This window comes from Chaetodon trifascialis, chromosome 21, assembly GCF_039877785.1.
Source record: "Chaetodon trifascialis isolate fChaTrf1 chromosome 21, fChaTrf1.hap1, whole genome shotgun sequence".
NCBI classification, from domain to species: domain Eukaryota; kingdom Metazoa; phylum Chordata; class Actinopteri; order Chaetodontiformes; family Chaetodontidae; genus Chaetodon; species Chaetodon trifascialis.
In genome coordinates this window covers 10,489,619-10,511,560 of record NC_092076.1, presented here as the reverse complement: position 1 = coordinate 10,511,560, position 21,942 = coordinate 10,489,619, and the positions used below count along the sequence as shown (strand labels likewise).

Here is a 21,942-nt window from a genome sequence, read left to right as displayed (position 1 = left end):
GGCTTGCATTACATTCACAATGAATTAAAAAAAGAAATTGATTAATTGACTGATAACTGCAGCTCTAAAAGTGATCATTCCTTGATCCCATCTTCATGGTTCCCACATTCACTATGCAGTTACCCTGAAGGCATCCTATCTGACGTACTTGTGTCTGTGTATGGAGGATAAAATGTAACATAGCAAAATGTCTATATATGGTCTATATATGGTGTTATAGGGGCTGCAATGATTGTATGTCCATTTTCATTTTCATTTGCATTTAAAGAAATAAAAAGGACTAATGTAAAGCAAAGCATAAAAACTTGAAGGGTATGCAGAAGCCACACTGAATGAACTCGGTGCAGTCTTACCTCTCTTGGCCATGCGTCCAGCCACAGTGAACTGGACAGAGTCATTGGCTGCTCCTTTGCCTTTGCTCTTCCACTGTTCCTCCTTGTCTTTAAGCACCTTCATCCTCTCTGCCAATGACATCTTGGCTCCCACATCCACACTGGACTTCTGTTGGAACATTTAATCAGACAGTTATGAGGACACAGTGACCACGAGTGAGCCAGAAAGGCTGCAGGAGGACAGGAGAGATTACTGTTGATGTTGGAGGAAGACAGTGAAGCAACTTCACAGGCAGAAATTAATTTGCTAAAGATCCCATTGCTTTCTAAGTATTTCCGGGGGCTGGTGGCTTCTTCCAAGAACAACTATTTTCAGAAGTTTTCACTGCATTATTCCAACTTTATTTTTACAACACAAAACATGAAAAATTTGGAGGCCTAAAACACCAAAATCCATGTTTAAAAACTGAGGCCATCCATCACCCACTATTCAGCAGAGCTCTCCCTGCATGATTTACCCCTGCTGCCATTTTTGCACCTGAAGTCCACCATTAAAAATGAATTAGCAGAGGTTTACTGGTCCCACTGGACCTCAAGAGCTGTTCCAGTAATTAATGATATTCCACTCCTAAATATTTGAAGCGTTTTACGGCACTGCCTGGGTTTTTACTGGCTGCCTCGCCTTATTCCTTCGCTAATAATGAGTGTAATGTGCCATGAGTGGTGACTTCCTTTCGACAGTAGGTTACACAAAGAATAAGCAAAACTATCTGACTACACAGGAGAAACACAGAGAAAATAAATTCCAAGGAGATAAGCAGCAAGAAGCAAAGGTCTTGTCCAGGATAAGAGAGAAGAAAAGGACATCACAAACATGGGTGCACATGTGCTGATATGAATCCATAAGAGGGTGACGGCAGGGCAGCGCGTGCTGCAGGAGATGGTCGTAAACGACAAACAAATGACTGAGGTTCCCAAAACCAAACGGCTTGTTTAAGTCAGAGAGGAATTTTCTTTGTGGCTGATCTGCTGACTGTCACGCTGTAACTCATAGCATCATCTTTACTGCAAGCTCTGAAGAGTCAACTTAAACATTCACAGATGTCAGCAGCTTTAAAGCAGAGAAGATATTGTGGCCGAAACTGCAGCCGGGCTGATGTCAGTGCGGTATTAGAAGAGGAGGAGTTTTCGTGCTAAATCAGCAGTTGATGCATTTTGACAATAAATTGATGTAGCTGTAAAAGCATGCTGTAGGCAGAATGATGCGTCATTTAAACTTTGTTTTCTATAGATGAACCTCTGTGTCTGTCAACATAGTGTTACAAAAGATCTGCTTGTGTCAAGCATAATCAAACATATTTCTGAATGAAAAGAAACACAAAAGAAATACAGTGAGCGGTTGCGACTGACTTGAGAACTTGCAGACACTGGCATGTCAAGAGCTGACTCACCGAATTAGCGTGAATTAGCTACAGCTGACAACATTTTTCGGCTATAGCTGTCTTTGGAGCGAGCAAAGTCACTTTTCTTAAACTTGTACTTTCGCATTGCAATTTAAAGATGCTCAAGCGCACAATAACAGAACAACCAAATAATCATTTTGGGTTTGTTTTTTTTTAACACCTGAGCAGGACTCTGTCTTTTGACTGTAATATTGTGAATACAGTTCTGTGATGAACACAGCGTGCTCTGCCTCTCACCCAAAGGGAGCCCGGATAGTGTGACAGTACCTCGTACAAATTATTGATGATGTAAACAAGCTACAGCATGCTGTTTTCAAAGGCTAATCTGTTATTTGAGCACCTGATTAATTCAATGCTTACAGCTACCATCCAGTATATTTTACTGAACCATTAATCAATTGCGCTACCTCCAGCTCACAGTTATTGCAAAAAACGTCATTTTGAGGCCAAAGCCCAGGGGTGCTTGGAGAGAGACTCGTGACTGGATGGTCAAAAGTTTAATCCAGGAACAGTTTTTGTGTCTAGCGATATATTTACTGTTGAACTGTCCCTGAGCAAGACTCTCCATCCCTGCTTAACCAATCATTTTTGATAGCCTGGCAGGGAGGAAGCTGGAAAGTGACCTGCCTTATGACAAAAATGTAGTAAAATTCAAATAACAAGCCTGAGGAATACTCTGTGTTGATGTGACACGTTTGCAATATACAAACCATGTAGTGACAAAATGGAAAAACACCAGTGCCCCTCAAACAATCTTCCACTCAAACAAACCAGAACACACCCTCTCTCTCTCACTCAGTTTACACTTTAACATGTTGCATCGTGTGGTCAAATATCAACCTGACTTGAGAGAAAAGCTCAAAGAAAAGCGTTTAATTATACTGGCATACACACAGAGACGACACGCAAGGGCTGCACTTCAAAGTGAACTCTTGCTGACTTGGTCACATTTCCTGAAGGCAGCGTGAGTGAGAAACGTCTGTGCTTTGGGCGCAAATGCTGTTTCTTCACACTCAAACATACCACTTTCAACTGCTTGTGCACTACTTTACATTACAGTGTCTTGATACAATAATGCTCGTACATGCATGCAAACTACGATACCTGTCATCTCACGGAGTCCTAAAGCACACACACTGACATGGCCCCTCTAGCAGGCAGCCCATCTCTGGAGTCAATCAGAGAGGGGAAATACCTTGGCCTGACAGGACCCCAGAGAGAGGGGAGGGAAGGAAAGGGTCTGGGCCTCAAACCCCCACAGGAAACTATTTTTCTCAGCCCTGTCTTACTGTACGAGGCAGGCAGTGCCTCAGCCAAACCACTGACACAGATATCGACCAATGAAGGGCCGGCGAACCACATCCATGTAGCCCAGCAAGTGTGTTGACAGCTCTGATTTCTCTGCGGTAAAGCTTGGAGAGTTTGAGAGGCTGTCCAGAGCACAGATAGAGAAATAATAACAAAATGATGAAAAGGCAGCACACACGTATGTACACACACTCACCTGAAGGGACTGGGAAAGGCTGACAGGCGGGTGTCAAAGTCAAAGAAAGGGGAATAGTCCGCAGGTGAGGACAGAGGAAACTGGAGGGTAAAAGGAGGAGGAATAGAAGAAGAGGAGAAGAGGAAAGGAAGGTTATCAGAGGAGTGTGGAGGAGAGCATAGCAGGGCAACATTAGACTGCAACAGCTGGAGTGAGCGTGTTCTCGCACGGAAGACTGCAGAAGAGACATTTGAAGTCATTTAAAGTTTGGGAGGATGGGAGAGAAAGGAAAATGAAAATAGACTGTTTATAACAGTGCATGCAGAGAGGGCAAATGCCATAAACCGAAAGCAATGCATCGTATGAATCATTCCACTTTATGAGGGTATGAAACTGGTCTCACGATTTAGTTGGAATCAAGTGGAAAAGTCTCACCCCGTTAGAGGATTTAACACAAACATTTGATTCCTTTCAATGCATTAACTTTCCACAAATGATGCTGTGAGTTGTCTTTTTAAATTGCCTGTTTAAAGAGCCAACACACTCACAGAGTATTGCAGATAATCAGCTCATCTTTACTTGATTATCTCTAATACATTTGCTGGGAATCAACACAAGAACTAATTATTAGTCTTAATGGACTGGATCAGACTAGTGTTCGATGAGTCATCACTGTAATGCGAACCATTAGGAGGGATTTGAAAGCAAACTGTAGATTTCAAAATAGTTTTTAGCGGAAAAAATTGGAATTGAATGTACTAAAACTGAATTTGGATTGACAATACAGCAGCTTTCTGTTACTTTTTTATCTACATACAGTTAATCATTCACTAATGACTTGCTGCAAACAGGCTACGTATGACTAACAATCATTAATCAAAACAGGGCAGACCCCTCTTTAATCTGAATTTACAACAAGGCCTCGCTTTACAGCACAACCGTGGTGTAGAGAACAGCTTAGCAGCCTTAACAGGAAACATCTGGAGCTGGTTGAAGATGACCACGGTGTGTACCATGCATGTTACATTCCCTGGTCTCCCACATATCAACCGAACATCTGCTCTGGCTTGGCAGTGGAGGAGATGAAACGACCTGCCTAAACATGTAAAGGCAATGGCTTTTCCTCGAGGGAGAAAATGTAACATGAATAATCACATGCAAGTTAATGCCCCATAGCTAATGCCGACATGGCATCAATACAAATAATTGAGGCAAACCATGCATTATCTCTGATGTGACTTCGTTTCCCTGAGCTGTACAGTAGCAGCCGCAGTGCACAGCAGGTTCCAGACCAATTTAGCAACCTCAGATAGAATTAAAGGAAGAAATCCGCAAACATTTTGGACATCAGTCTGGCTTTCTTTCATGCGTGCGAGTGTTGAGGATGCAGTTTTTGTACTAAATTATTATGGGCTTTGTGTTGATTCATCATAATGAAGACAGACCACACAAATCTAAAATGACATCAGTTTTTAGTATTTAGTTGACTGGGGATTTGTTCACATTTTTGGCTGCCTGTACTTACTTATAAAGTGGCTTTTTCCAGACTAAGAGTGGATTTATTCTAGGGTTAGGTCATCCTTGGATGAAGAATGAGTCCAAACCAGAAATCCCCCAAGAGGATCATTGATCTTGGCAGACATCAAGCCAAGAGGTGAGCTGTATAAATAAGCATGACATCACTTCAATCTTAGTGTCCAATTGACTGTTTTGGGGATATTCCTTGTGGCACACAAAGGGGTTTTCCACTCCTGTAGAACCATTCTTTACTTGAACTGGTTATTACAGAGTGTAATGTTGTTTTTCCACTTTAAAAACTCAACAAGGGTGGTCTTGTTTGTTCAGGAGAAGAGCATGCCGAAACCTGCAAGTCCTTCTATTATCACTTCAAAAGATGTCAGTTATCTCAGCACGTGTCTGTTAAAAGCCTGCCGGAGTGACTCTGAAAGACCGAGATGCTTATATACATTTGTGAGACATTAAATGTTTGCTTACTGAATGATTTGTTTTTTCAGGAAGAAGAGAGGCGAGTACAAAAACCAGCAAAGGAAGCAAGGCATTAGTGTGGAAGGTTTGCAGGTGTTTGGTCATGGTGTAGGGTTTTATTTTCATGAAGGGAAGGGGCGTGTCTCTCTTTCTCTTTGGGAGGCTAGCTAAGCCCTGGATCTCTGGCTTTGGCATCACCACTCCCAAATGCGCTGCACCCCCAAGCCCTCCTAACCTCACACCCTCTTGGCAGCAACTCCGGGAAATAAGCTGATTCAGCAGAGGAAGAAATGTGTCCACGGCCAATTCTCTCTCCCTGCACACAAAGCTGAGACCAAGCCTCGACATATGGCAGGATTTGCTCATGACTGCCCTTTCACACACCCCCAAAAAACAATGCGCTCCAAGAAAACTCGCTCTTATTCTTAAGAGGTCTTGTGGACACACTATTTACACGAAACAAGCAGCTACTATACTTCACCACACAAAGGAAGAGTTTGTCCAATAAGTACGATCTTACCTTCTTCCTCCAGGCATTTTCAGCATCCTGGAGCTGACTGAAGCGATCAGCCAGTGACGTCTGGATCAGCTCGGCTGGCTTGGTCTTCTTCCATCTGTCCTTCTTCTCACTTTCAGAGGTGAACTCTGCCAGTCTGAAAAGGCAAAAAAACATTCGTCAAGGCAGCATTAATATCATTATTTGTTACGTCTGCTATATTTCTTGTTGTTTCACACCATTGTGTTGCAGTACTGATGATCATCAGAGTGTTTGTTCTTATGTTTTCCATTCAACTGTTACTGATTACAAAAGCCGATAAACTTCACTATTCACAGGTCTGAGCTATAAGAACTAAAGTACAGAAACTTTCACACTCCACTGTAACAATATTTGACAGTCTAACTGATTGTGATGACTTCAGTAAAACTGTGTTGCCTTTGAGGGGAACTATTTTTGGAATTTCCTTTTCTTTGCACATACAAAAGGGTCTTATACTTGGTCCTTTGTCCTAATGCATGCAGTGTTTATGCACATCTAATAACCTCTGTTTTAGTACGGAGCCCTGGCTTCCATCCAAACTGCTCTCCAGGTCTTCAACATCCTCCGACACCGAGGACGTCTGCTCCAGGCTCTCGTCGGGCGAGGGACTCCGCATCTCCTCAAAGCTCCCTCTGCTGCTGCCGCTGCTTTCCTCCATCTGCTGTCTGCCCATGCTGAAGCTCCCTCCATCTGTGATATCATCAGTTACTGACTCATCTTCTCTGTCATTTTCCACATAGACATCTTCCTCCATCTCATCCTCCTCCACCTCCTCCACCTCCTCCTCGCTCTCGGGGTGGCTGAGGGTGACACTGCTTTGTCTGGCTGGCCCGCACTCTGGCGTCGAACCCTCACTGTGGTCTGACTCCACGCTGGTGGAGCGGCTTTTCTTTAGGATTCCCTTGATGCCTCGAGGCCCCGAGTCTTGGCGCTGCAGCGAGGCAAGCTGGCAGGGAGGAGAGGGAGGGGGAGAGGCGTCTCTGTTCTTGCTGAGGGGGAGAGCTTCATCGCTGTGGAGAGAGGAAGGCTGATATAGAAACAGAAAGAGAGAGAAAGGTTTTTTTTTTTTTAACAGTACAAAGACTTTATAATATGCAAACACATACAAAAACACATACTACTGTCCCAACTGTACTTCTGTTTCTGCTTCCAGTGACTTGCTGCTGTTATCAGCAGGTTAGTTTGTGTCAGATGAGCAGGGCCATGGGGATAAAGTGAAGATAAGTTAAAAAAAAATTAAGGCTTGAGTAAGTGGAAAAAGATTGATTAGAAAAAGAGATTGAATCAAAATCCAGGAGTTACTGGGTGAAACAAAGAGAAGCAAACGGTGTGTCAATAATGATTGAGAGGGATTAATCCTGTGTCAATAAATCTGTAAGACCCGTTTGGGACATCGCCTGTGTTTGTGATGAGTAATGTCGCAATGGTAAGAACAAAAGCCTTTTGTAGTCTGCGTTACCATAAAGTATTAACTGTTTTAAACACAGAGCAAACATGAACATGCAATAACCCATATAAACACCCCCCTTTGCAATACATTAATGCTTAGGTAATACAATGACCTACTGACAGGTCGAAGGTCCTGAGGGAGTGCTGATTTAAGAGGAGATGAAGGGAGAAGCAGATCATGAGGCCAGCTGGGTGTAAAAGTGCAACACTAACCAGGTGGTCGCCTCAAATGAAAAACACCAGCGTATCATGTGTGTGGCACTGAGTACGTGTACATGACTTGTGAGGGTCAGTTTAAGATCATGGGTGAGGTAATCCCATTACATCACATTTTGTCCAGATGAACTCAAGCACGTGTGTGTGTGTTTGCATTACAACTGTACATCAGCGACATGAATTACAATCTACACGTCAACTTCAAGAACAAAAAACTAAACTAAACCAGACCCAGAGGTAAAAAGAGCCAAAGTTAAGGTGAGTAAGGGTTTAGGAATTGGATTGCATGCTGTGGTAACGTTTCTCAGAACTCCAACAGCAGTGGTCAAAAATACGATCTTTCCACACACAATGAGATGCCTTTTATATCTGAGCCGCTTGAATTTCTTTCCATGGCACCGTGTACTGTGAAATCTTTAGAAAACATTAATTTCTGTATAAAAATTGGAAAAACACTGACCTTTTCTTCCATAGTGGCAGCATATTCATCTGTGGCCTCTTCCTCATCCATGACCTTGCTGCTATCAGTTTTGGGAAGGCTGAAATATCAGCAAAAAAGGACAAAGATGATGGAAACAGAGAGAAAGAGGAAAAAAAAACATTTTTAATAATTGCAGCAAAGAGCTGTGAGATGAATTCAAACCACAAACTAAGAAATGGAACAACCACCACGACATCTTCCTTCTGTTACTAGTGGTTAGAGATACAATCAGCTGCATTTGTTTTTATTATGTTACACTAAATATACTAAGAATACAGTAGTACACAAGCACCTGAACTGGTTGTGACTACATTTACAAGAGTAAAGCTTGTATCAAGGGTCGTTTTGTACACAAATGAACAAGAGATTTTGTTTTCCTTGATTTCTACTCACACAAAGGGAGTTGCCAGAATCAATAAGCAGATGTGATTAACTCATTTGGTGCTTTTTAATCAATCTGGGCAAAGGGCCAGCACGATGATGAAGGCACTTGACTAATACACCACAGCGAACTCTGGCAGGTCCACGATCTCAAAACCAACTCATCTGCTTCAACCTTTAGAAGCAGGGACGCTCAGAGACATTCGCTTTCACTTTCAGCAGGCCCCTGAGCAAACTCTTTTTTATGCAATTGTTTGTGTTTTTGTAGAAAGTTCTTCAAAATGGACTTTTTATTTTTTTTAGTAAGTTCAGTTTATTGCATGAAGCATAATGGCGCTTTGCTTAAAAGGTCAACTGACTTGGGAGGATCCTGAGAGCAGTTTGTGGGTCAGTTTAAACTCCATGTGGACAAAAAAGGACATGAAAGATCTTACTCATGTCTTTAACTTATACACACACACACACACACACACACACACACACACACACACACACACACACACACACACACACACACACACACACACACACACACACACACACACACACACACACACACACTCTCTCCAAATCAGGCCAGACTTTTTACTCCAGTGGTTACAGTGCTAAGTACAGTCTGGCCCTCACTGTTGCAGCTATTAACTTCAGTCTGCTTTGCGTCACCATGGCTACCACGCAGCCCCGAGGGTTTGTGCGTTTATGCATGCGCGTGTGTGAGGGAGCGCGGTATTAGAGAAGTTCTGCAGGTTTATCTGGTTTATCTCTGCAGTGGTTTACATCATTAGACAGTCTTTGAATTGCTCTGTAATTACCTCTGTGCTTCGCTGAGTCCTTGTGTGTGTGTGTGTGTGTGTGAGCTGGTTTCAGGGTTCTACACGTGTTCTGCTTGTGTTTGCAGCATACGTAATGGTCCGACGGTGCTGCCAACACTGTGGCAAACACATAGCCTCAATGGTAAAAGAACAATTCTGCTTCCCTGACTAACTCATTCCAAGGCGACCTCTGCTGTGATTGTCAATCTGCCTACCTGGTCGAGGAATCCTCTTCATCGCTGCTCGTTCGCTGACACTCTACCCTGTCAGCGGCACGTCTGCAGCTGCCTCCATCCTCTGCCCCCTCCAGGTCCTACAGACAGAAATGAGGGTGAATGTAGTCTATACGTTAGGATTGTGTTGGAAAGTCCTTCTGCCAAAGACCTACACCAGCTGTAAAGAAATAAATCTTGATAAGGGAAGTGAGTGAATGAATGAGACTCCACCCCACACCTGAGCCACACACTTAACCCTTGCAAGAGCTGATGTTGCTGAGAGGTCAGCATTGTAGTGTGCGATTGAATTTGGTGTCTACCAACCCTGAGCACATACAGTAAAAGCTAAAACAGAGATTGATGAGTAATGCTGGTACTGTATTTTCCACATTAAAGTAAAAGTGCCCTCAAGGGAGTCATTATGGTTTGTTTTTATTTTCTTTTTTCTTTTTCTTTTTTTACTACCTTTAAAGGTTTAAGATACCCTCCAGACATTTTACACAGCATAAAAATACTTGAATAACAATTTGGGTCTGATATGGTTTACACACTAAAAACTCCATTTACCTGGTTAAAAATTAATATGTCAAAGTGTATTACTTTCCTGAAACATCCATCCTCACTGTATGTGCATCGGGAGCTTCACAACACACTTGTGGACGCTGCATACTCACTTGATGTCACAAAATCAAGCTCGTACAAAGCACTCAGATTTAATGTGAGCACAGGGTAACTTTCCTCCTTCGGCAGATGAATGTGAAAACAGCCTTTTAGTGTCCAACTCTGCACATACATCACTGTGCACAGTGAAACCCAAACATCAAAGTGAAGTAATGCGATGCAAAACACATTTCTGAGTGGAGGGCGACCTTAAATATTGCTTAAATGTGTCACTGCCTCACTTTTAATGGTCAGACCTGAGGGTTAGATACAATGACAATGTGGGGTTGTTAGCTGATCACAATAATAGCTGCTTACAACAGACCCAGTTATCTCTCTTTCTCTGTCTTGCGTGGTCTAGTGATCAGACTTTTTAAAACACGTATACAGTGTGAGCCGTGCAGCTGTGTGGGACTTCTTGTCAGTAAACACTTTACCGAGGCCCTGGGGTGACCCAGTGAGGATAAGTGGATCTCCAGCTGCGAGCCGAGCTACGGAAATCAGATGCTTTACTCTCACAAAATTACACACCAAAGCTTACAGAATTAGAGGCCTCTTACAATCTGACTGATGCTCACTGATTATAAAGAAGGAACTTATTTTCCACCCAGCATGAATAAAAAACACGTTTTTAAGTGCTCAGGAAATTCAGTCAGGAAATTCAAAATATAAATGAGGTGTATCTTTGTACAGAAGTCTCATGTACTCATTTTATTGCCTCCATCCGCGCTGGAAAGCAGACATACTGTAACCTCGCTCCTATTCTGTCTCTCCTGCTGGAGACACTGATTCACTGGCTTTCAACAGGGACGGTGGAGGAGTAACGAGTGATAAGGGGAACGTGAAGACAGCGAAGGGTTATCTGTCACTGCTGATGACTTTCAAGTGAGAGGTCTTAAAATAACAGAGATCTAGGTCAGAACAAAGGAAGGAGGGAGCGTGAGGAAAGAGAAAACAAAAGTAGTATGATTGTAAGATAGTCCTGCTTGTTTTCCCAGCAGGTTTCTGGTTTGGGGAAACTTGCTGCCATCTGGGTTCACTTGGCCAACCTTGGCACTGCTCCTGGTCTGTAAAGGCCGAGTTAGAACAGCTATTTACATCCAATATTATGAAACCTTACCACTTCTGAAACCTAAGCAGCCTGGGAAAGCACAATAATCTCTACATTTTTAAGCCTTTAAGTGTATATCTACCATAGAATCTGGGACATAATCAAGTTTTCGTTCCCGATTCCTTTCTATACTTGTCTTCCCACCACTGCTCTAAGACCTGCAGTAATGTGTGAAGTCATGACTTTGGATAAGTGTGCATCCAGGTGCAGGACTGCTCAGTGCTGTATGGAACAGCTCAATTTGTAATTAATGGAGCAAACTTCCCAGGAGGGTTGAAGCGTACACCAGCTGCACTGGAAAGGGCTGGGAGCACATCAGCGAGGGAAATGAAAAGAATTAACTGTAGACAGCAGAAAAATATAGATACAGCAGCTGTGATATCCCTCGTATGTTTTTAAATTGTCGTTTTGAAGCTTGGATTTGGTTTAGTGTGCTGTTCCGGAAAGGAAACTGGAATTACTTTGAGTCGAATTTCTCCTGTTTTAGTTGAGGCTAACAGTCTCCAGCCCCTGCACCAAGCTATACATGCAAGCATGCCCTGAATCAGCTTGTTCACTGAAGGCAGAGAGACAAACTACGGCTGAGATTCCACCAGACCTGTCTCTGACGTCACGTCTGTGACACGCTTTTGTTCTGTCCTCCACACAGCTGTGAACTCCTCCGGGCACATTTCAGAAGCGGAGTGACTTGCCTGCCAGATTTTGCTGATTTGGTCATTTTCCCTTGATATTTGTGCTGCTACCATGGGTTTCTTAGTAAAGTGATTTCTTCTGTCTATTTTAATCCTGCTCAATGTCGATGTACAATCACGGTTCTGTGCAGTATATGTTTTGAAAATTTAGCAGATTCTGTACACCGTTCATGTGCCTGGCTCAATCTGCTCTCTGCAGATTGATGCATTGTCCATCAAAAACAGACTTATAAGCGCATATAAGCCGAAACACATATGAAATGTACCTGGTGGGATTGCACACATTGTCTAGAATGGCAGTGATCTGCTCCATCAGATACGTCCACAGACGTTACATGTTTGACAGAATTTAGCTTAACAACTTATTCGAGGTTCAGACATTACATGCATACACACACACACACACACACACAATCAATCAATCAATCAATCAATCATACAAAATATTTGGATAAGGAGCATTATAGGTAAAACGTAACGTAACATAAAATTTCATACCTTAAAAAGAGACATCTTGGAAGTCCCCTTGGCTGATTCCGCCGGCTTCTCATCAACTTGAAAAGAGAACACACACACACATTCACAGACACACACACACACACACACACACACACACACACACACACACACACACAACAGTGAGAAGCCTTCCTATAACAGTGTTTCGTGCCAGTGTAGAATCATATAATCAGTCAGGGTGTCATCTTACAATGAGGGTTTAAGACGGACAGTGTGTGTATCCACAGAGGTATCCACAACATAATGCACTGTTGATGGTTGCGTTGAGGTCACACATGGTCAACCATACATCAGGTTTTTGTAAATAGAGAGCACAATTGCAAGCAAAGACAGAGCAGAGCGCAGACACTTGTACCAACACTTAACAGGTAAATCGATGCATGCCTGAAAAAACATATTCACACAAACTCTAACACACACCAATGTCTCTGTCAGTCCAGATATGATGGACTCAAAGAGCCAATGAGCTGCGTGCGCACACACACACACACACACACACACACACACACACACACACACACACACACACACACACACACACACACACACACACACACACACACACACACACACACACACACACCAGATTCTTTCCAGATAATGTGGAAGTGTTCCTCGCTGGGGATAACAGCCTGAAAAATGCAGACATGGAAACTGACAGGATATAATCTTATTGGCTTCACCAGTGCTTCTCAGGTGTGTTTGGATCAGAAAAGGAAGTGAATGAAGAGATATTTCCCTCACTGGTCGGAAAAGTCAATGGATTCAGAGTTAATGGTAGGATAATGGAGTTTTTAAACAAAGGAATACCATAATTCTGTGTGTGTGTGTGCATCTTGTACATGCGAGAGCGAGTATTTCTCATGAGAGTTGTGTAATCAGAAACAGCCCTGAATATTTAATCTTCTAATCCGAACAAAAGGAAGGCATTAAATTTAATGGTATTATTCCAAAACAACACAAATTTCTTAAGTCAGCACACTCTAACCCATTCTCCCACTCTAAATCTGTTTTTATTGCCTTGACAATGTGACATTTCAAGCCAGAACTGTTCCCCCTCCCAAGAAAACAAAGGAACAAACAAATCTCTGTCAAACTCCCCTTTTACAATGGAAACAAAAATGCTCTGCTGAGGCCATAATACTCCAGTTTTGATTTATGTTTCCAAGCTCCCCTGTGGTCCAGAACTTAGCATGATTTAGTTCAGGTGATGAAACGTTATGCATTGCAGACTGGTGACTCCACTCAGACTGCACTCTTTAAGTTTTGACTCCAGTCCAACCTTTTTTACATCATCATCCATCCAAAGTCCAAGCCAGGAAAAAAAAAAAAGGAAAAGCTCAAGAGATGGAAAAACCTCCACTTAAGTTTACGGACTTTTCCTCAAGTGTTTTCATCCATCTTATCCACCAGTTATAGCTGCTGAGAGCTTATTGGATGGGCCTTTGACCTCGTAATGTTCAATAGAGTCTGCATTACATGAACATTAGCCAACAGAGTTCTTTAAATCGGCATAATGTTTTTGTGTATGTCTTGCTTGCATGTGGGATAGCTGAAGGGTCGGGGAATCCCTTGATGTGACTCTGAGAGGCGTTCTGGCTCAGAGCACTGAATCCTCTGCCAGCTTGGACAGGAAGCGGCCTCCGCCGTGTGAATGCACTGCCAGTGCTCTAACGCGCTCTTGCTTTCACACACGCACATACATTGACTGTCCTTTGTTCCTCCGCCTGCATCTTTGGTTCTTTTCAGACAAGTGTTACTCTTGTCTTCCAACCAGAGAAACACACTGGCCCTTTATTTTCTCTAATCAGTTAATCTGCCTTCCATGTTCGACAGATAATCAATCAATGCATGGTTAATGGCTACATTTATATAGCGCTTTTATCCAAAGCGCTTTACAAGGATTTTATTGCTCATTCATTCATTGGGAGCAATGTGGGGTTCAGGGTCTTGCCAAAGGACATGCGGACAGGGGGAAGTGACTGGGTTTCAAAATTAAACAGTAGAAACATCTGGAGAATATTCAGTTAGGGAACAAATATAATAATTCAATGTCCTGTTTGTGTTAATAGGACAGAATGGCCATTAGGTGCAAATATGTGGCAGCACGCAATAGTGAGCAGATGATTAGTGGCCACAGACTGTTCGTGACTATCTTCATGTTGTGTTTTAAATGACACATTTCTCAGCACAGATCAAAGAAGCTCGAACCTGGACTGCTGCAATGAAAAAAGCTCTACCCAAGGCAACAAGTGAGTACGCACTTCACTCGACTACACTTATCAGTGCTTGGATAAAACCTGTGATTTATGTGCACATGGATACACCAGCTCTGTCATTTACTACTGTGACTTTTGTACTTTCACATGGAGAAATTCTAGGCTCAAAGGCAACACTGATTAGATCAATGATCAGAAAAAGATTTAGCAGACCTCCTAAATGTTAAAGAAATATCTGTTTACAATGTTGAGCGAATAAGACATGACAGAGAGCACTGCTTCAGACGTCCTGAAATACTGAAATAACCCTGCTGTTCTGCTCCAGGGACCTTCATATCGCCTCTCTGTCACTATCTTTCTTTCTCTTTTGCACACATACACACACACACTCACACAAATGCACACAAACACATGCATGCACACACACACACACACACACACACACACACACACACACACACACACACACACACACACACACACACACACACACACACATCATTGCCTGGCAAGTAAGCAAGAACAAAGCAAGACAGCCAAATCAAAAAGCAAAACACATACAGACAGGCAGGCCAAACAATGGGTGAAAAGGCAGGAGGCCAGCAACGCAGACAGATAGGCGGCGGAAGGCAGACAGGCAGACAGACAGACAGACAGACAGACAGACAGACAGACAGACAGACAGGCAGGCAGGCAGGCAGGCAGGCAGGCAGGCAGGCAGGCAGGCAGACAGACAGACAGACAGACAGACAGACAGACAGACAGACAGACTCTGTGGGCTCAGGTGGCTGAATGTGAGTCAGAAAAGCAGCCAGCAGCCCATGTGTACACTTGGCCATTTTCTTCTCTCTATAGCAGCAGGCTCCAAAATTAGTTCATAATGCGAGCTGGCTGAAACAAGCTTCCAGTGTAATTGCATATGATCAAACCTTTGCACAGAAACACAAAAGTGTATGCGCACACCCACTAAGTCATGCTCTTTGAACCAAAAGTCCGCAGACGCGTGCCAAAGATTATCTCCCTTATTTTTTGGAAAAAGGAAACTATCGCCTGAGGCAAAACATTCACTTTAAATTATAGAGCCAACAAAACAGAGCCAAAGACATCAGTAGATCTGTTTTCTTTCACTCCTCCTCAGTGGCAGAGTATTAAACAGCCAGCATCTATAAACCAGGTAGGTGATCTGACATCAGCAATGAGCTCAGTATTCCTTGAACACTGAGTAATAGTGAGAACCTGAATGGGTTCAGGGCTAAAGCAGTCTGTGAAACAACAGAGGATGTTAGTGCAGTGAAAGTGGAGAGTTCGTCTTACCCTTCAGCTCCTCTGTGTCATCAGTTTCCAGCAGCCTAGAGAGGACAGACAGAGACAAATGAGGTCACTCTCTAACGTGCTGAAACGATGACAGAAAATACATGTCTGTTACAGCTGAGGCTTGACAACTGCACAGAAAAAAGACAACATGACTTACACAGCTAAAATCCAAAGATGTACACTCAAGCCATAAAGAAAAAAAAACGATGCAATATAAACCAAACCGACAACAGCAGCTGCAGAAAGCCACCTACTGTGCCTTGTATGATATGCTACAGCATTTACTCATGTTGCTCTTGCAGTCCCATGTTAGCAATGATATAACAGCAATGCCTGTGTAGCATCTGAAGATGGCCATTCATCTCTAAGTAATGGGCATTAAATATGGATGGGGACAGCAGCTGCCTGTGGGGTAGCAGCGATGATGTAACAGGAGGAGGGGAGATGACGGCTTTAAACACAATGGAGAATCGTGGTGGACATCTGGGAGAGGTCAGAGGTTACTGAAAAAAGGGGAGATGACCCCAAGCCGATCTGCAGGTTCGGGATACAATCAAGGATTTTTTTAAAAGGGTTGCGATTGGCTAAATAAAGTCAGATCCATTTCTGATCTGTGCGCACAGCACTGTGCTCTATTAAAGCTGAAAGCACGCAGCAGTGAGATGTGGAGTGCACAAAATAAACAAACAGTGGAGAGCAGCTTCACTTCACCATGACAGTGAGAAATGCAGCTGAACCAAAGTTCATATTATGCAAAGTACTGCAGGATATTATATCCATTATCATAGTGATGCAGTACATATATAGTACAGAACGCAATTAATACACGCAGACATAGTGTCCACTCATGCTGAGGACCAGGTTATGCTTAAAATGAACTAGTCCATCACAAGGCGATTTAGAAAGCAAAGAGCTGCTTAGAGCTGATCTGAATGGCCAGCAGGGAGACACGATATTGTTTGCATATGTGGACAATGGCACACAATTTCAGACAGTCATTATGTTACAACTGGTTGTTTACATGTAAACTGACAAAAGCAGAGAATCTATAAAAAGAGCTGAAGAGAAGTTCAACTGGGGGGGATGAAACCCCTCCAATTCCAGAAGGTGGTGGGGAAATTTGGGGTTTGAAACTATTTGATCATCCGACAAGCACTTTGGATGGACTACACTCATGCTTCAGTGTGAACTGTGCAGCCTTATTATGAAGGCAAACACAAAAATATAATTAAATACAGGATCTGACTGAGTATCGTGTGACTTTCCCCTGGACTGGTGTCACATTTGAGTGCCAAAACATTGTTGCAAAGTAATTTTAACAGCAGTATATTATTATGAGTAATTTGGGACTTGGGTTTGGCTACCACAGAAAGTTTTGACAGTTTTGGGCTGGCACGCCTCAGTAAAGATTTGCGAAATAGTGGGGAATCTAAAAATGCCAGGCCAAGGTATTTATAGCGTGTGAATATGAAGTAGTTGGAGATGGAGGATTGCAAATTGATGTAGGTGTAAAAATAATGAAAGCATACACAGCAATCTGATACACACAAACTTGAAAATGATTATAGTGTCACATAATACACTTAACTTCAGCCATATGGGTAAAAGCACTGCAGTCTGCAGCATTCGGCTAATAGAAAGTCTATTGCAGACCATACGATCTCAATGACTGATGCCACATAGTTCCCAATCGCTCTGCTTTAACACCCTCCTCTGCAACCAGAGCGCTCAGCAACACTTCATTAACCACCCACACTTTGACTGCAGGCTGACGGGGAGGGGCTGCACGCGTCGGTCTTACGCTGCCATAAAAACTAATCATAGAAGAAGAGCGGAATGCAGTGCAGAGGGAGGGCAAGACGAGCAGACGGAGTAATGGCAGAAGTTGAGGAGAAAAGTTAAACGCATCTTCAAATCAAGGCAGGAGAGTCATTAAACACTTCCTCCCACTTGCTCTATTAAATTGTGTCACACATTTAGCATTAAGTGAGTGAAACGGGGAGAGAGGATGAAGTACAAGTACAGAAGGGACGTAATTACGAGTGTGGCATTGTTAAAAGATTTCACTGCAATGTCTCTAATTTGAGTGCTGAACTGTTGGGAAGCTCGGGTCTTCATGACAGGTACTGGATCTCTGCAATGGTTTAGCATTGCAAACAAAAGTTACCCCACATCCCACTCAGTCCTGTTCAAAATCCAATTGGTTACAATTACTGGTGTTTACTCCACATGCTTAATAACAATGACCATCACACCCAAAATACAACATTGTACTATTCACAGTCATGTTCAGGAAGTGTCTTGGATTGAACAACGTTGTGTACAGTTAACCTCACAACTGCCACAATCTTACTTTTGTACATGATTACACATTGCATGTACAGTACTTTTCAGATAAAGAATCACATTTTTGTACAGTGCCATTACGTCTGTACCGCGGTTCAGCTGCGATCATCAATGAGCAGACCAAGAAACCTGATGTTACAGTGCTCTCTTTCAAATTAGATTAGATAAAGATTACATTTACTAACAGATAACAAGTTAGTTGGTAGGACTCTTGATTATATTTTCTCTCACTGCTATGGGTGACTTTTAAGTAACTGTTAATTGTAAAAACATTATTTTAAGTCGACCTTCAGTTGCAACTCTACAAGGGAAGGATTCTCGTCTGTGGCAGATAAACAGGCTGACAGACAGTGTTCATTATCACTGGAACAGTGGAATTCCAGTTTCCTTTATGCTATTCCTGTAACACACACACACACACACACACACACACACACACACACACACACACACACACAAATATGTTGCCTGTGAAGGTTCAGTGAATGTGTGTAACGCTCTAATCATGAAGCACAAGGCAAAGAGGAATCTTGGTTCTATTCTACTGCTATACAATTCAGAAGGATCTGCAAGTCAAGAGAGACAAGGCTCAACGTTTTGTGATTTTGAATCAATAAATAAAACACAGACAACCCCAATTATTCCCAGGAATCGAAGGGAAAAGCATAATATGCAAATAAACTGCTAACAAGCTGCTGACAAGTTATTGGCTAATAACACTAACTTCCACAGAGCTGCCTCTGTTGACTGTGTATGGTGTGTATGCGTGTGTGCACATGAGTCTGCACAGCTGGACTGTGACAGACAGCAGACGTCATAACAAAACTGACAAGATTAGTAGCTAACGTGGCAGGCATGTGAGGCAAACACATCAACACGTCAGCCCGTTTTCCTGCTCTCTGTAATTAAAAATGTACTCCATAACATTGTGTGTGACTTTACTCTGTATTTTGCCAAATATTCTTTCCATCTCAGTGAGCTGACACAGTAAGAAAACAGTTCTTTACGCGTTGCATAATGTGGACACTAACTCCATATCAACAATTTAACACAAAACTGTGGTTTTAAAACACTTTAAACTGGAACAATTCCAATATTGCACTAGAGCACATAAGCAATGTCACATATTACAAAGAACAAAGCTCCAAGTGCAACACCTGATGGCTGATATCTGCTGAAACACGCCGCGCTACACGTACTCTATTTCTTTTGCAAGTCTATTACAACAAAAGACATGCCCTTCTTTCCCAATCTTCTAAAGCAGTTGGTCTATGATATCTAACAAGCCATCAATCACAGCTGTCTAAATGTCTTGCTTCATTAAGTGCAGGGCATGAAAACTTGGCAGAGCCCGATACAGCCTCTACCCTCCCCTAATAAGCCCAGTCTCTGACATTATCTCAACACTCCGTCCATCTGAGTTCTTCTCTCTCTATCGTCATTTCCTCAGGCTGTTTTTCAGGAACAAACATGTCTGTCTATGAGCACACAGCACAATCCCCGGCTTTATTACAGCCCACACATCCTCAAACCCCACGACCGGTCATGTCTTACTCCATCTATGTACAATCCTCAGACAACATTCCTGTCGACCAATGAGAAAACTCCCCCAAGTCATCGTGACCATTCCTGTTTGTTATTCTCAGATGTGTTGAACATGTGAGTTCTCCTATCGCTGCAAAACAAGCAGCTTGCATGTCATCAGTGCAAAACATACCATGGCAAAATAAATGAGGCAGTCCTCTGCTTTGCACACATGGCCAATTTTGGAAATGCCAGCAGCCGTGTTTACTTCAAAGAGAAGATAGCACTAAGTGTGTTCTCCAAATGTGCCGACTTGTTGCCTCCTCTTCTTTCATTAGGAGTCAGCAAGCCCCTTTACAGTAATCTATTAGCTGTCTTTACTAGCTAAACATGTAAACAAATCTTCTCTAAATCAAAGGATGTCTCAGAAAGAGGCCACCGTCCTACATTCAGTTGCAATTGCTGAACATCTGAACATGATGCTCTGTGTTTAAGAAGATTTACTTGTAAATCAGGTATGTCACAGACTGTACGGCTCTTCAGCACTCTGTCTGTGGAGAATATCTCAGTAATACAGCAGGATTTTGTTGCCTTCTAATACTGAGATGTCAGCCTGCGCTTCACTTGCTGTAGCCCCCTGAGTCTCCATGCCTGAGCAGCGTTTTGTTTAATGTCTCTGGCCAAGTTTATGTCCACTGAGAACAACAATGTGACTGGTCTTGAACAAACAATGGGCAATAGAAGTGTGCTTTGTCTTTAACTTGTGACAATGTGAATAAACTCACCTGCAATGAGAAGATGTCTTCATGGTGGATAAAACCGTGTCTGTTTTGAGGTGAGTGGTGCCCTCTTTTTCCAGGGCAGGTTCATCAGCAGTGTGCTCCACAGGTTCTGTTACTTTATTCCTGAGGCCCCTCCTGGTATAAGTTTGCTCTGACCCATTATCCTCGTATTTTTCCTTCTCCTTGGTTTCTGAAGACACTGTTTCGGACGTGTTGGCAATTTTTCTGTCCTTGCGGACATATTTCGAGGTGAATTCATCAGTGTTGCCATAGCGCTCGGCCAGCTCCCTCCTCCTCTCTGCCTTGTAGCGAGCAATTCGCTCAGCCTTGGTCTCCGGGGCCGAGCTCTGCAGGGTGTCTATTCCATCCATTTTTCTGTTTAATTCAGTTCAGGGTTCGAATGCAGGTGAGAAGATTCCAAGCTGCTGCTTCAATTGTGCTAACCCAGATATCAGCTTTCTTGTAGATTTCCCCTGACACCAATGTCTCTCTACATCAAAATCGTCCCAGTGCTGCAAACAAGAAAGATAGACATCATTAGCGCATCATGATTGTAGAGTACAATTTCAGATGACAGGCAGTCTGAAACTGTGTAAAACCAAGACATATGCTTCTCCAGCTTTCATAGGAAAGTGGCTCAGCTGCAGAGCTCCAAGCCAAGCCCTGCCCTGTGAGAATGATGTCAGCAAGCTCTGCACAAAGACAGCCGACAACCGCAGTGAGACTCTCATATAACCTCTACTCCATCGACTCGCTTGGAGCCGGATGGGAAAAGGGAGGAGAAAGGGGGAGAAAGTCACAAATCAAATAACATCTTCATCCCATTTCGTTCCTTACTTAGTTGAGGATTTGAGTCTGGGCTAATCACCTCTTGAACATTTCCCCACCTCATAACGATTCTGTATTCACTACATGCACAATGCATGCCCATAACTCTGAATGTGTCTGTCTGTCTACATGGGATAGACTTGTATCCTACCTAAGGTTTAGAGTGCACAGGCTCTCAAGCATTGCATGCTGGGGCAGGTTTCAGCCTCTTGTTCCCCTGAAAAGGATTATCTATTTAACATCTCCTTTCCACATCTAGCACAATAAAAAATGTGCACTATTTAATAACTTTTGACTTTTCAATACCAAGTGAGTCAAATTTAGTAGGTAAAAAATTAGGAGGTTGAATTGAGCTCATTTTGTTCCATTAAGTGTTCGCACAGCGGCAAACCACACATGCCTCGGATGCAGGGGTTTGAAAACTGCACTCACTTAAATGCATCACCAGATGACAACAGCAATAAAAATTATGTGTGCACAGTTTCTAATTGCTCCACTTCAAGCACAAGGGCTTTCCACAGGCATCTCTCAAAACACAAGTATGCTTATGATGCCTTGGGGCTTCTGTCAGAGGACAGCTGAGAAGAAGAA

General features: G+C 42.9%; 1 protein-coding gene across 1 annotated transcript in view; it reads right to left on the bottom strand.

The window, feature by feature from the left end:
- svild (supervillin d) overlaps positions 1 to 21,011 on the bottom strand; it is a 29,454-nt gene extending 8,443 nt beyond the window's left edge. Inside the window, exons 1-8 of the mRNA XM_070990625.1 lie at positions 20,527 to 21,011; positions 15,872 to 15,906; positions 12,318 to 12,373; positions 9,357 to 9,454; positions 7,928 to 8,006; positions 6,306 to 6,829; positions 5,785 to 5,917; positions 354 to 501 (exon numbers count right to left, since the gene is read on the bottom strand). Of these exons, the coding sequence (XP_070846726.1) occupies positions 354 to 501; positions 5,785 to 5,917; positions 6,306 to 6,829; positions 7,928 to 8,006; positions 9,357 to 9,454; positions 12,318 to 12,373; positions 15,872 to 15,906; positions 20,527 to 20,894 (1,441 nt within the window). The 5' untranslated portion in view covers positions 20,895 to 21,011. The remainder of the gene's footprint in view (positions 1 to 353; positions 502 to 5,784; positions 5,918 to 6,305; positions 6,830 to 7,927; positions 8,007 to 9,356; positions 9,455 to 12,317; positions 12,374 to 15,871; positions 15,907 to 20,526) is intronic.
- Positions 21,012 to 21,942: the final 931 nt, after the last annotated feature.